We start from the raw sequence: 13,008 nt of genomic DNA, 5'->3' as shown, positions 1-13,008 counted from the left end.
GGAGCGGCGAGGGGCGATGAGGAGCGCTGAGGGGCGGTGAGAGGCGGTGGGAAGCGCTGAGGAGCGGGAGGAGCGCCGCGGACCTGCGGGAAACGCCGGGCCGAGACACCCCGCGCGGGCCGAGCAGGCGCGCTGCTTCCCCGCCCGCGGCCGCGCCGTTTCCGGGGCGGGCCCGGCGCCTCCCGCCCGCTGCCCCGCGGAGCGCCAGCACTTCCGGGGCAGGGGGGAGAGGGCGGGGTGGAGCGGAGCGGAGCGGGCGCTTCCCGGCGGAGAGGCGGAGATGGTGCCGGGCGAGGCGGCGCCGCCCGGGCCGGGCTCGCCGCGGGGCAGCGCCGAGGGGGCCGCGGCGGGCAGGAAGCAGCGCGCGGCCGCCCGCAGGAAGGTGGGTCGGGGCCGGGCGCGGGGCCGGGCGCGGCGCTGTAACCCCGGTAACGCGGACGCTTGCGGTTCCAGGCCTTCTCCCTGTTCGTCAAAGCCAAGGAGGTGCCGGCCGCGGCGCGGTGTCCCGGCGGCGGAGAGGGCGTGCGGTGGCGGTGCTGCCGGCAGGCGTTCGAGGAGCTGCCCGGCATCCACAGGCACGTGGCCCTGCACCACTCGGCGGACCTGGGGCGGCAGGCCGCGCTCGGCCCCGGCCCGGCGGAGGCCGCGGGCAGCGGGGCCCGGCCCAGCGGGCACTCCTGCAGCAGCCCGGAGATCTCCTGGGTGCTCCCGGACACCAGCCACCTCAGCCATCAGGAGCTGACAAGGTAAGGAAGCCCCTCAGGCGGTCTGAAGGCCTGGGAGTGGGGTACTCGGCTTCACTTAATCATCTGCCAGTAGTACTTCGTATGAGATTCAGTCAAGCGACACTCCCAAGGTACAGTAAGAGTCTTCCCCAATGTTCCTGTAGATCTTTGGGTTATTTGGGTATCTTTTGTATAAAGAGTTAGATCCACTGCAGTTTTTAACGGTGGATTGAACTGTCCGAGCTATATCGTTCTGTGCTATTAAAGCAGACCTGTATGAGTGTTGCTTGACAGATTGACAGCTGTAAGGAAGGACTACAACAGAAAAAAGCAGAACAGCAAGATATGCTCTGCACGAGTTCCTTTCTGCTGCTCGTTCAGGTTCCTCGGGGGCTCATTTAGTTACAGAGAAGGTTCACAGAAATGTTTCTGACTGACTGAGTTCAGCCTGTGCCGCACAGAATGTGGAAGCATGCAATATCACAATATCACAAAATATTTTGGCTTTTTAAATTTAGATAGCTCAAGTGCTTGAGTTTTCAAGTGCCATTTTGGCCAAGTGAGCATTTAATGGCATGCTTGTGTGCACAAAAGTCGGCAATTCTTGTGTTCTGTGTGTGGGGACAGCATGTCATGGGCCACTGGCAGTGAGAGTACAGAGGAGCTAATTTTATAACCAGTCCTGAAAATTACAAGTGTGGGAGCTTTTTTTGGTTAACATTCCTTCTGTTTGAAATAAATCAAAACCAGCAGTGCTGATACCTCCAAAGTTTGTTTGAGGGTTTTACACATCTGCCGGAAGAAAATAGTCTGTTTTTTGAATTTTGATTACTGCTAATAGTGTAATAGTATAATAGTATAATTTTGTTCTTTCTTAACATTCTATTTCTATTTGCTTACCTTTGCCATGTTGTGGGCAGCCAGGTGGGAGAAGTACTTCTCTATTACTGTTACTGTGAGGTGATGGATCCAGAGAAACTCTGTGCTTGGCAAAAGGCTTTGTGTCAGCATCTACATCTCACTGGCAAGGTAAGGTTTCAAGCAATAGTTCTATTCTTAAGGAAACAAACACCACATCTTTATTTAGTGCAGGCTGATGGGGTATGTGGAGAACTAGGTGTGTTTTGCACCAGGAAGTGATAGTCTTTTATGATCCCATTAAGAGAGGCACTCGGACTTGGTAATGTATCTTTTAGAATTCTGTTTAGGAGCTATCACAACAAAAGATACAGACAATACAATGAAATACAGATAATTTTGTGTCCCTTTTTATGCAGGGAAGCTTGGGTTGTTTGGCATTGAGTGATGCTCACAGACAGCACACTGTGCAGACCCTGTCCTTGCAGGCGTTATCTCATTTCCATCTCTGTTACACATGGAAACAGGAAAATGAGTCTCTTTATCACACCTGCCGTCAATCAGAAAGGACAGTCACATGAGAAATTTGTGATGCACTTTTAGATAATGACCAGGAAATGAAAGTGGCTTAACCAGTGGTGTCAGCAGGGAGCTGCATGCTGCTGTCTCATTTAGCATTGGCAGGCTGGGTGTGTCCTGTGGCTAAAGGGCATGTGCAGCACAGCGCAGCCTTCATGAAGGCCAAGCTGGAGGGGTGGCATGGGTCTGGGCTTGCTCCACTCACTGGTCACCTGTGTCCTCCCTCCTCAGTGCACAGTGGGCTCCCAGTCAGAGGGGCTACACCGAGCCGTAAACCACGCTGCCGGGGAATTAGGTGAGAGCAGCCAGCACCTTAGACACACCGTAACGTAGCAGTTCTTATTCCTGCACAGTCTGTTCTCTTAATTCCTGGCAGACTAAAACAAGGATGTGCATTGCTTGTGTAGCTGGCCTCTGGAGGCTGTGGGAAAAGGTGAATTTTAGCCTTAGGCAATCTGTGGGGAGAAGGAGGGAAACATGGAGCAGGAGACTCCTTTTATCTGTGACTTGTCTTCCAAAGCAGCTTCTTGCTCTCTGCCAGTGGTACATCAGCACAGGGCTGGGGGTGAAATATTGTCATGGATTCACTCCTTTTTCTGCTCAGCTGTCTTGCCTGGTTGTTGGTGTTTTGCTTGAGTTTCTTTTCTTTCTTTTTTTAAATCTTATTTCCAAGACAAGTACAGCATTTACCTTCCCAGTCAGTTGGTTTTTTCCTTGCTTCTTCTATTCAATATTTCCCCCTTCCCCCTCCCCCACTTCAGAGCTTTTGTTCATTTGTCAGTGCTGGAGATAAAATGACTCATCCTGAGATTTAATATTAGATACAATGCTATGCATATTCACATTTTCTTTTTTAGCTCTTTTAGTGTGAGTCATGGGGCACAAGCCTATTGTTCTTTCTGAGGCAACTTCCAGTGAGAATTCTAATGCTGATGGCAGGACTTAGAGACAGCAGTTTTGCTGTTTATACAGCATTTGTCTGATTATTGAGTGGACTTTTCTGACTGTCCTGATGTGATTATTTTAAAATGGCTCAGAAGTGATTACTGGATTGTTGAGGGCTTTTTTCCTGTATATTGTCTTTATGTTCTACTTCAGTCTAACCATATTTTCCTTCCCTATTCAGTAGTCTCTTTCTGAACATACTCCTGTGCCTGCCCTTTGTCACCCAGTCATATTTTGCTGATTTCACTATGGTCCGTTTTGCTGTAACTAAGGCTCAGCCCCAGTTTCTTCTCTTGCCTTCTAGGTACGAGTTGCTTCAGAAGGGATTAATGGGACAGTTGGTGGAAGCAAAGTTGCTACCAGTCTCTACATTAAAGTTATGCTTTCCCAGCCTCTGTTCAAAAACATTTTGTGTCAAGAGGATTTCAAGGTATGAAAACACAGTTTTTACATAGACTTTGTTAATGCAGGTAATTTAATTTTCAAGAAATAAGTATTTTCCTTCTTGACAGTGTTATGTCTGCTGTAGCAGTTCTGCTCCCCTACTACTTTCCTGTGTTGGTGGATCTCAACTGTATCAAAAACTTTTGCTGGTTTTTGCCAGAATTAGGAGTTTCTATTGGCAGTGATATCAGCTGCTACAAGCTTTGGCAGCTGTGGGTGCAGCCACAAAGCCCTGCTATACAGGTGAGTGAGGGAGTGTGCTTAAGCCCCACTATTCTGCAATAAGTATTTACTCCAGACTGAGCAGGCATCACAACATACACTTAGCCCAGCAAAGGGTTTGCATTCTGTCCTCTTCACCCTGATTTGAGATCCTTGACTGAAAGCAGTACTACTGATTTAGGTTCGTGCAGGCTTTGGTGTCCATATAGCCGCACTGTCAGTTCCATGGATTGGGTATCTTCCAGAGAGAAGACACAGGGACTGTCAAGAGGTTTCTTCCTACTTCACTTAGTGCCATGCTTACTGATTGCTGCCCTCACGTGGTGAGGGCAGCAGTGGCTGGTGGCACTGTATGGCATTCTGTTAGGTGGCTTTGGCTGCCAAGCAGTGTAGGTTCTGGTTTCTCTGCAAGGAAGCAAAACTGCTTAAGTAGCAGCTCTTCTCTGCAGTTTTATTTGCAGGGAGTGCTATCATTTTTTCATAAGCAACTAGATCAAAGGAGTTAGTGAAACTTGGGAAACTCAAATTCTGTGCTGAGCTGCAGCGATGATTCAGTCTTAGCTTTATAAGTGTCTGTTATGCTTGGCTGAATGTCAAGAGGAGTTCTGTTAGTTACAGTCATATGTAGATGCAAAAACAGAATAGGGATGGAATTTTACCCTGACCTTGGCAAAATCTTCAACCTTGCACGATCTCTCTGGGCGTCAGTGTTCATACATTAGTGGACTATGGTATTTGCTGCCTGACAATTCCTCCCGAGTGTTGTATGCCCAAGTGAGTGAGGCTTTCAGGTTGCTGTGCCATGGAGACTTCGGATAGAGGAGTGAGGACTGTGCTTGGGGCTTTGAATGTGCCCAGTGGCCACTACAGTTCCTGCAGACTGATTTCTATAATAGTTGGAACAGTACTGCACAGCACTGCACTTTTCTTTGAGTGTTTATAGACTTGATGGTGCCTAAGCTGTGTTTGAGGCTCAGCCCTGCAGAAATTGTCACTCCCTGTAGCCTGCAGTAGGGGTGTCTCTAAAAAGGGCTTACTAGGACTTCTGAATGGGAAATCCCACACTTGAGTTTGGGGAGAGGGGGAGGTGCCAGCTTCCACTGTTAACAAATTTTGCATCTGGCTGACCTCCCATACATCACCTTCACATGCATGAACACTGCAGTTCCCATCACACATGTCATGACTGGAGGCACAGCTGTGCTTGTGTCCAGTGCCAGAGGCATGAAGAGAACTGCAGGGCCTGGATGTGGCAACATGACCCCTTACTGGAGATGTTATTTAATATTCCTGTCAGGATCAGCATTCTTTTGTAGGGGCCTCAACTTTATCGTGATCAGCACTTGTAACATGTTTCTGGCTAAGATTTGGTCTACATCCCTGCACTTCCAACCAAATGCTGTCTGTCTCACCTGCAGAGTAGTCATTGGGCCTAAGACACTTGACTTCCAGGTCATGTTAGGGATCCACTGCCTGAATATCAGAATTTAGAGTGTGAATTTCAGCAGGAAAGACATTTCTTTTCCTCAGCCACAAAGATATTTTCATATTCTAATGAGCTGTAGAATTAAAGAGAGTAGGTAATTTTAATTTGGACACTAGGTAAATTTTGGTTAATTGTTTTTGTGTTTGATTTCCTAGACCAGTGCAGGAGGAGCTCACTGTTTCCCAGACCTTCGAGTTGGAGTATTCAAAGAAATTGTACCTATGGGCATTGATCCAAAGATAGTGTCTTATAAGGAAACTGGTAAGTATATGTAATGAAAAATAAAGCCTCTCACCCAAGTGAGAGGTGAGTGAAGAGTAAAATACCTTCATCTAAAATACTTCCCTTTGCACGACAGCTGGGACACGGGAGAAATAGATACAGAGAATTTAATATCTCACTGGTAGTCAAAAGCTACTGGTGCAGAGAATTTGCTGGATCAAATTTTGGCTAGCCAAGTGTATAGCTGCCTCAGAAAATTTCAAAATTAACTTAAGGTTTTGTAGGAAAGTTGAGATGACATGAAGCAGTTACCTTGTTGTGGCGTAGGGACTGCTTACTTGGCTTCACTTGTTTTGGAGCCAGCAGCCATGCTCCTGCCTTTTGCACTGAGCAGATCCAAGTTCTGCATGAGCTCCATCTGACTGCATATGTTTTATGGTAACTGTAGCTGCTTAGTGTGGATTATGCCTGATAAGGTGTTCCTGGCTGTGGATTTGCTCTAAGGATGCTTATACAGGTGGTAAGCAGGAGTGCAGGAAATAGCAATTAACAGAGCAGCTTTGGGCTTTTTTTTCCAACAAGAGGTTTGTTAGTGCCAAACTTCTACAGCATCTTTTTGTGGGTTTGGAAGAGGATTATTTTTGTTCCCATTTTTTGGTATTTATATTTATATATTCCAGTTTGTGGGGTGTATGTTTGGCTATTTCTTTCCTTTTTTCCCCTTTTTCCTCCTATTTTGCAGCATTTTATGGAGATGGTTCCTATTACTCTGGCAGGTTGCTTGTAGGTGTATTTTCTAATACAGTAAAGGATTTATGCTGGCGGAGCTTTCTAGTTTTTCAGTAGATTAAGAGTCCTAAGCCCTGAAAGTTGAGAAACTTCATGTAAATTGAAGTTGTACTGAAAGTAGTATTTTATGGATTACTGCAAGTAATGTTTATGGAAATTTTCCATTGTTATCAAGAAGAGTTTAATTTAAAAAATTGTATTTCTGCACCTACAAATATAATGACAAATGAGCAGAGAGAAGTAGAATGTCACTCCTTCTTCTACAGCAGTAAGAGTAGCTGGGGGATGCAAAAAAAGATTATAGAGATAAGTACCTGTCTGCTGCATCTTCTGTCGTATGGAAGAGTGTTGTGTTTTCTTTCATTTGACAATAGGAAGCCAAACACGGATAAACTTGTCTGATTGAGTTGGGATGAAAAGTCTGTGATCAATCACAAAAAAGTTTTTTTTTTAAATCTGACAAGAATCTGGATCAGTGATCTCATATGTGACATTGTTTCATAGGTCTGCTTCTCACTTCTCTTCCTCCCTCCCTCTTTTTTGTTTTTTTGTTTTGTTTTGTTAAAGGAATCCATTTATCCCCTCAGGAATTTCATAGAGAAGTAGAACAGTATTTGTCTCAGGCCACTCAAGGACAAAGTGATACCATCTTGCTGGACTGCCGGAACTTCTATGAAAGTAAAATAGTAAGTGCTGCTTGCCTGCTTCTTTACAGGTGCTGGGGTGAAGTATTTACGATTGTGAGGGTGTAACCTTGCTGTTAGAAGAGATTACATACTCCAGATTGACTGTGATGTGTACAGAGTGCAGTTTAGTAATGAATGTTAGACACAAACAGTAGTGAACCTCAGCAACTCAGGATGGAGCCTGCCTGGCCAAGTGCTTAGACAGCATGGGGCAGGAAGAAAATGAAATGGTCCATACAATGTGAGCATGAATGTTTGAAGTAGCATAATTTGTAGGGATGTTTTTCAGCATTTTTTGTCTTGTCCCATCTGTCAAAAAGAAAGGGGCTGTCACAACCACCACCCCTCATACACTGTTGTGGTTTGTCCTCTCTCTGACAGTTCTGCTTAGCTCTCTCTTCTTTGTTTCGATGAGGAGACTTGCTGTGTCCAGAATCCTCCTACAGATTTTAACATATGTTTTGATGCATAAATGCAGCTGAGGAGCTGCCTGAAACAGCTGCAGTGAGCTGAATATTCCAGCCCAAAGGTTTGTTACTTCCTCTAGTTTGAGGCACAGACCTTACCCATCACAGTGCTTCTAACCGGTAGCATGGCCACCTGTTGTAATTGCAGGGACATTTCCAGGGCTGTCTGGCTCCAGATATCAGGAAGTTCAGCTATTTTCCAAGCTATGTAGATGAAAACCTGGAGCTTTTTAAAGACAAGCGTGTACTGATGTATTGCACTGGAGGCATTCGTTGTGAAAGAGGCTCTGCTTACCTCAGGAGCAAGGTAAGATGTCATTCTGGGGGCACAAGTGTCAGGGACTTGAGGTTGCTTGGAGGGCACCTGTCTTTTGCTGGTGAATGCTTACTGTGCACTAACTGTGGAACGCAAGTGGGGAGATAAATGCATCTGACATGTGCTTGTCTCATGCTGTCTGTCAAGGACTTGCATAGTTCAGTGTGGCTCAGTATGACCTGTGATGACTAGTGTCACAGCAGAGAAGATAATTACATAACCCATTTCCTGAGAAAAGGTATTTGTAGAACTTGAGAGGGCTTGAAAATACTCTGCAGTGTTTCCACAGACTGTCTAGGTTATGCTCTGTGGTCATTACTGCACAGCTTGAGCATCTCAGAGTGGTGAAAATTAGCCAGTCAGTGTTTCTCCCAGTGTTGCGGAACTAAATCCAGCACAGTGCATTGCTCTAATTGTGTTCGAAAATTCCCATCTCACTCTTCTCCTGGGTCCTTCTCTCAAGGATCAAGGGAACAGTACACAAAGCTTCTCCAGATATTTAAACCTTGGGGATTTTTCCGCTGCATCAATGTGGACCCTGTGAAATTCTGCTTCTACTAACTGTTAACTAAATAAAACCTGAATAGGAAGTTCATGGAGGTTTAAAAGTAGCTGATCTGTCATGCAGCACACCTTCCTCAGATGAGGAGGTTACCAGCTTCTTTTGAGTCTAACACTAAATGAAGAGTTGGGTTTGTGCCAACAAAAATGCCCGGTACTCCCTGGTGGCACTGCCTAGAGCTTGGCTGCACATGCTGCCATCTGATGGTCACTGAGAAGCTGCTGCTTTTCACTGACCCCTGGCATTTACAGCATTTGCTTTAGGAACTCTGGTACACCACCACTGCTGTGGTCTCCTTCAGCTTTTCTGGTATATGCTTTAAACAGGCAGTGTGCAGAGAAGTTTACCAGCTAAAAGGTGGAATTCACAAGTACCTAGAAGAGTTTCCAGATGGATTCTACAGGGGGAAGCTGTTTGTATTTGATGATCGTTACGCCATTTGTTCCAATGAAGATATCATCTCAGGTAGGACTAGATAATGTAAGTGAAGAAGGCTGGGAAGCTATTGAAATCATTTCCAGAGGCGTGCAGGATAGGGACAGCCAAACTGGCCTGTGTAGTTTTTCCTCATACTTGGTTTGATCTTGTAGTGCTGTCACTTCTCGAGATGACTATCAGCACTGTGGCTTTAACATATAAAACAGAAATGAGAGGAAAGGGGGTCACTAACGAGAGTTCACTAAAACTGGAGTAGTAGAAGGAAGTATCCCCTGTTATGAGCCATCTGCACCTGTGGAGATTTAAGTCCAGCACTACAGCTGTTGTTACCTGCTTGTTGCCCACAGTGCTGTGGTTGACCAAGTGACCAAAGTCTTAACTGGTTCTCCTGCTGCCAGCAGTCCTCTGCTCTAGCAGTCTCACAGAATATCAACGAAGACTTCAAGGTATTAGGAGAGTAGTGGCACTATGCTCTACAGCAGTTTGTTATTACCATGCTTAAGAAATTCTATATCCAATGGAATTTCAGTGGCCTCTAGTTAAAGTTGTTAAGAACATTGCCTGATTTGGCTGGGATTGCTCTTCAATTACTGCAAATAAAGTAATCTCTTACTTTGCTATCCGTTGCCAGATACAAGTATCTGGAATTTAGCTCTAGCCCTTCTTTTAAGGAAGCAGTGCTGTTTTTTCTCTGAGTTGATAACCTTTCAAGCATAACCTCCCATTCCTCCTCTGCAATTACTCTATACATCTTGAAGGGGCCTGACTTGGTGTGGAATCAGAACACACACTGGATACATCACAGCCATCCCTACAGAAGTTTCAAGGGGAAGTGCTGTGGTATGTACCTTCTTGGTACTGCTAAAACTGGGCTGTAGCTTTCAGTTAAAGAGTTAAAACCTTTGATGTTCTGGAAGGACTCTACCAGGACTGCAAATGGCATCCTGTCTGCACAAGCCATTTTTTGTAGATGAAAAGAGGTTCCATGTCACTCAGCAGGTGACATTCCTGTATACTGGCTTAGTTGCCACCTGCATGTCTTCTCTTGGCAGTAAGAATCTCTAAATCTGTCTAATTCAGAGATAGAGAAAGCACCAGTGAGCATTCACCTCTTTTCCAGAGGGAAAGCTGTCTTAAGTATGTAAAAATATTTTAAAATGAGCTAGATTCTAGAAGATCAAGCTAAACAGGAATTAAAAACCTGCAAGACAATAGCCACTTTAATGAGAGCTGGCAGCCCCCTGGTGTCTTGGCAAGCCCTCTGCAAGGGAACAGCCAGAGCAGTATGGGTGTTAACTTTTTATTTTCCTCTTCCCTCCAGCATGCAGATACTGTGGGGTGCTCTGGGACCAATATAAACTTTGTTCCAGTCAGCACTGCCGGCAGCTTGTCCTGACATGTCCAAGTTGTTGCAACAAAGGTCTTACAGCTTGCTGTCCTGTTTGTCAAGAGAAGGAGCTCAAGGTGGCTTCAAGGGCTTCAGGACAGACACTTAAAGAGGAATGTGAATGTACAAGGAGACGGCCAAGGGTACCAATTGAACATGGCTCACCAAGGATGCTGGACACAGGAAAAGATTAAGCTGTTTCGTTGGTTAATCTGGCATGTGCTCATATGAAGGGCTTCTGTAACCAGATTTCTATCTGTTAATCAGTTAGGTTTGGAAATTATGAAAATATGTTGGCTTGGAAAGTCTTGTTCATGCTGCCTTTCAATATGCCCTGAAAACAATCCATTACTTGCCTGTAAATTACCAGAGTGCCCAATCCATCACCAGCACTACAAGATTCCTCTCTCTGGGTACAGCCTTGTAGTGTGGCCTTTACCATGGGGATTTTGGAGCAGAGTATCTGCAATGTGACAGAGCTGCTCACAATTCAAAAGAGACTGAAGGAATTCAAGAACAATTCCGGTTTTTTCTTCCTGCATGGAGATCAACCTGTATGACCTCTCCAAGGATCACGCATCTGCTTCAATAGCATGTAGTAAGGTGTGCAAACAGCAGATTTATCAATTTGGTGTGGGTATGTAACCAGATTAGATCCTGAAGATATATTCCACATGCACGCCATCGACCGGCATCTTTTGCTTTATACCGGTGAGAAGCAGGGCAGTTACCCGAAATTACTGACTTAGCTCTCCTTTAAAACTGGCTGAAGGCAGCATAAGGAGCTGAAACAAAGGCCCAGAGATACTTCTCGCCCAGCCATACTTGTGTGACCTGTAGGATGAACAGCAAACCCAGTCTTTCCAGTGCTCAGTCTCCCTGGGAAGTGTTTTTTCCCCTCAACTTGTCAGTGTATGAAATATGCCGGGCTCAGCTCTGCTTGCACTAAAAAAACCTGACAGCTTGAAGCATATTTAAACAAGCACACAAAGAGGGGAGCAGAGAGACTGTCAAAAAACCAGCATCATGGCACTGGAAGTGATGCATGTGTGCATAAATGTCAGCAACAGCTATGGGCAGACTGCAAGATCCTTTATCCAAGTTAAATGATTCAAGTTCTGGAGAGCATTTGTGCTTTTTAAACATGAGTTGAGTTTTTTAAAAGCTGCAAGATGTTTATGCAATTTTCAGCATTTGTTAGTGGAGAAATTGTCTTTGAAAGGGATCTATAGCAGATGAACTTAAAATACTGCCCAATGTGCTGTATTGTGTGCCTGATGCGGTAGAACAGAAAGGATTTATTAATAGTGTGGAAGATGTGTCTTGACTGAAAAATATCTTCAAAATCTACTGTCATTCTGGGAACTAAACAGTTAGTCATTAGGACATCTAAGTTAATAGGTTTGGGGTTTTTTAACTGGCAAATGCTTTTGAAAGCAAAAAAATGGTTTCTTAGGCTGCCTAATGACAGGGCTGTGTTATTTTCATATAGATTGTACCTTTCTCCCATGGTGCTATTAATTCAGCAAGGCCTCATTGTTGGCTTGACTGGCAACTTAAATATATGGGCATTGGTTCCATTAAAGCCATGACAAACATTTCTTCTTGCTTCCAGTATTGCTACCATGAAATCAACGGTTCATCAACTGTCCTCATGACAGTTCCATTAATGAGGCAAAACCCTGGAGTTTAGGAATATTTACCTTGGGAATCTTTCTAGGATAGTATTTAATAGTAAACAACCCATCCTTGAGAAGAAATTAGGAAATTCCCATCAGTAGACACCTTCAGCAGAAGTCTGAGCAGTGCCAATGTCTCTCTGGCTTCATGGTCCCTGCTGTCCAGTTCACCTCTGTGGTTTTAGGACTGGAGTATTTGTGAAGAAACATGCAGGCTCTACTCACGGGTCTGGTCTAAAGCACTGATGGGGATTGCCCCATGATCTTCCTGTGTTAGGCTAAAAAGAACACAATTTTGTAATTCAGTCTATCAGCAGGTCTGGAACACTGTAATGAATTTGTTACGCTGCTTCTGTATCACTTAACAGTACAGGATGGCAACAACTATATTTTATATCTAAATTTCTGAAACATCTATGATAAATAGCTTTTAGTGCTTCCATTAATTTTTTTAAGTACTGCACAAATATGCTTCACATGTTATGCTGGAGGTGCTTAATTCTGCTGGATAAACACTGAAACCGAGCTAGTCTGCCACATGGTAGACTGCATACCGAGTTACAGTTCTCCTGAGAGCTCCTTGCACCTGGAGATTCTACCTCAAAGGCAGAATGGAGCCATGAGGCCTCTTCTGGTCCTTGCTGCACTAAGGCAAGGGAGGAGAAGGATTTGAGGTGTACAGATAGGAGTCCCATAAAGCCATGTTCTCTCTGCTGCAGAGAGCAGAGAAGGGGATAAGAGACTGTCTTAATCTGCTTCCTGCAAGTTAGCCCATAAGGGGCTCTCTGTCCTGTTTTCTGGGTTAGTTTTGTCAGATTAATGCAAATAAGGACTTCCCATGTGAAAAGCTATGTGGTGGCATCAAGGCATCGCAGTGGTCATGCTTGAGAGAAATCACATGAGCTCCAGGAGAGGAAAGAGTTTTCAGCAGGATAGCCTGTCACTGCCAGATGCTGCAGTCACCAAATGGCTTTTCTCCCTTTTCCCAGGGAGCTGCTGGGCCAAACAGGGATACATTTGCTCTTAACTATCACCATTTTGTAGCTCCATTGCTGCACAGCTTAAAGCATTTCACCACACGGCCTGATGCCTCAGCACTACCTGTCTCTGCTGCACCACTCTCAGCTGTCAGGTGTATCCTGCAGCAAAACAGCTCTGTGAGGATCAGCTGAGGAACCTGGAATGATCCTGACAGCTTGATAT

At 45.1% G+C, this 13,008-nt stretch overlaps 1 protein-coding gene across 1 annotated transcript; it reads left to right on the top strand.

The window, feature by feature from the left end:
• Positions 1–280: 280 nt before the first annotated feature.
• On the top strand, positions 281–12,887 carry TSTD2 (thiosulfate sulfurtransferase like domain containing 2; the record flags this gene model as incomplete). The annotated part of the gene is made up of 9 exons (XM_083883686.1): positions 281–382; positions 454–746; positions 1,646–1,754; positions 3,412–3,537; positions 5,415–5,520; positions 6,838–6,956; positions 7,572–7,730; positions 8,628–8,766; positions 10,061–12,887. The coding sequence occupies 9 exons, from the start codon at positions 281–283 to the stop codon at positions 10,318–10,320; spliced, it is 1,413 nt and encodes a 470-aa protein (XP_083739812.1). The 3' UTR covers positions 10,321–12,887.
• Between the last annotated feature and the right edge of the window lie 121 nt (positions 12,888–13,008).

This window comes from Zosterops lateralis (assembly GCF_965231275.1).
Source record: "Zosterops lateralis genome assembly, chromosome: Z".
Lineage (NCBI taxonomy): Eukaryota > Metazoa > Chordata > Aves > Passeriformes > Zosteropidae > Zosterops > Zosterops lateralis.
The sequence above is the reverse complement of the archived record's forward strand: the minus strand, read 5'-3'. Positions and strand labels throughout refer to the sequence as shown.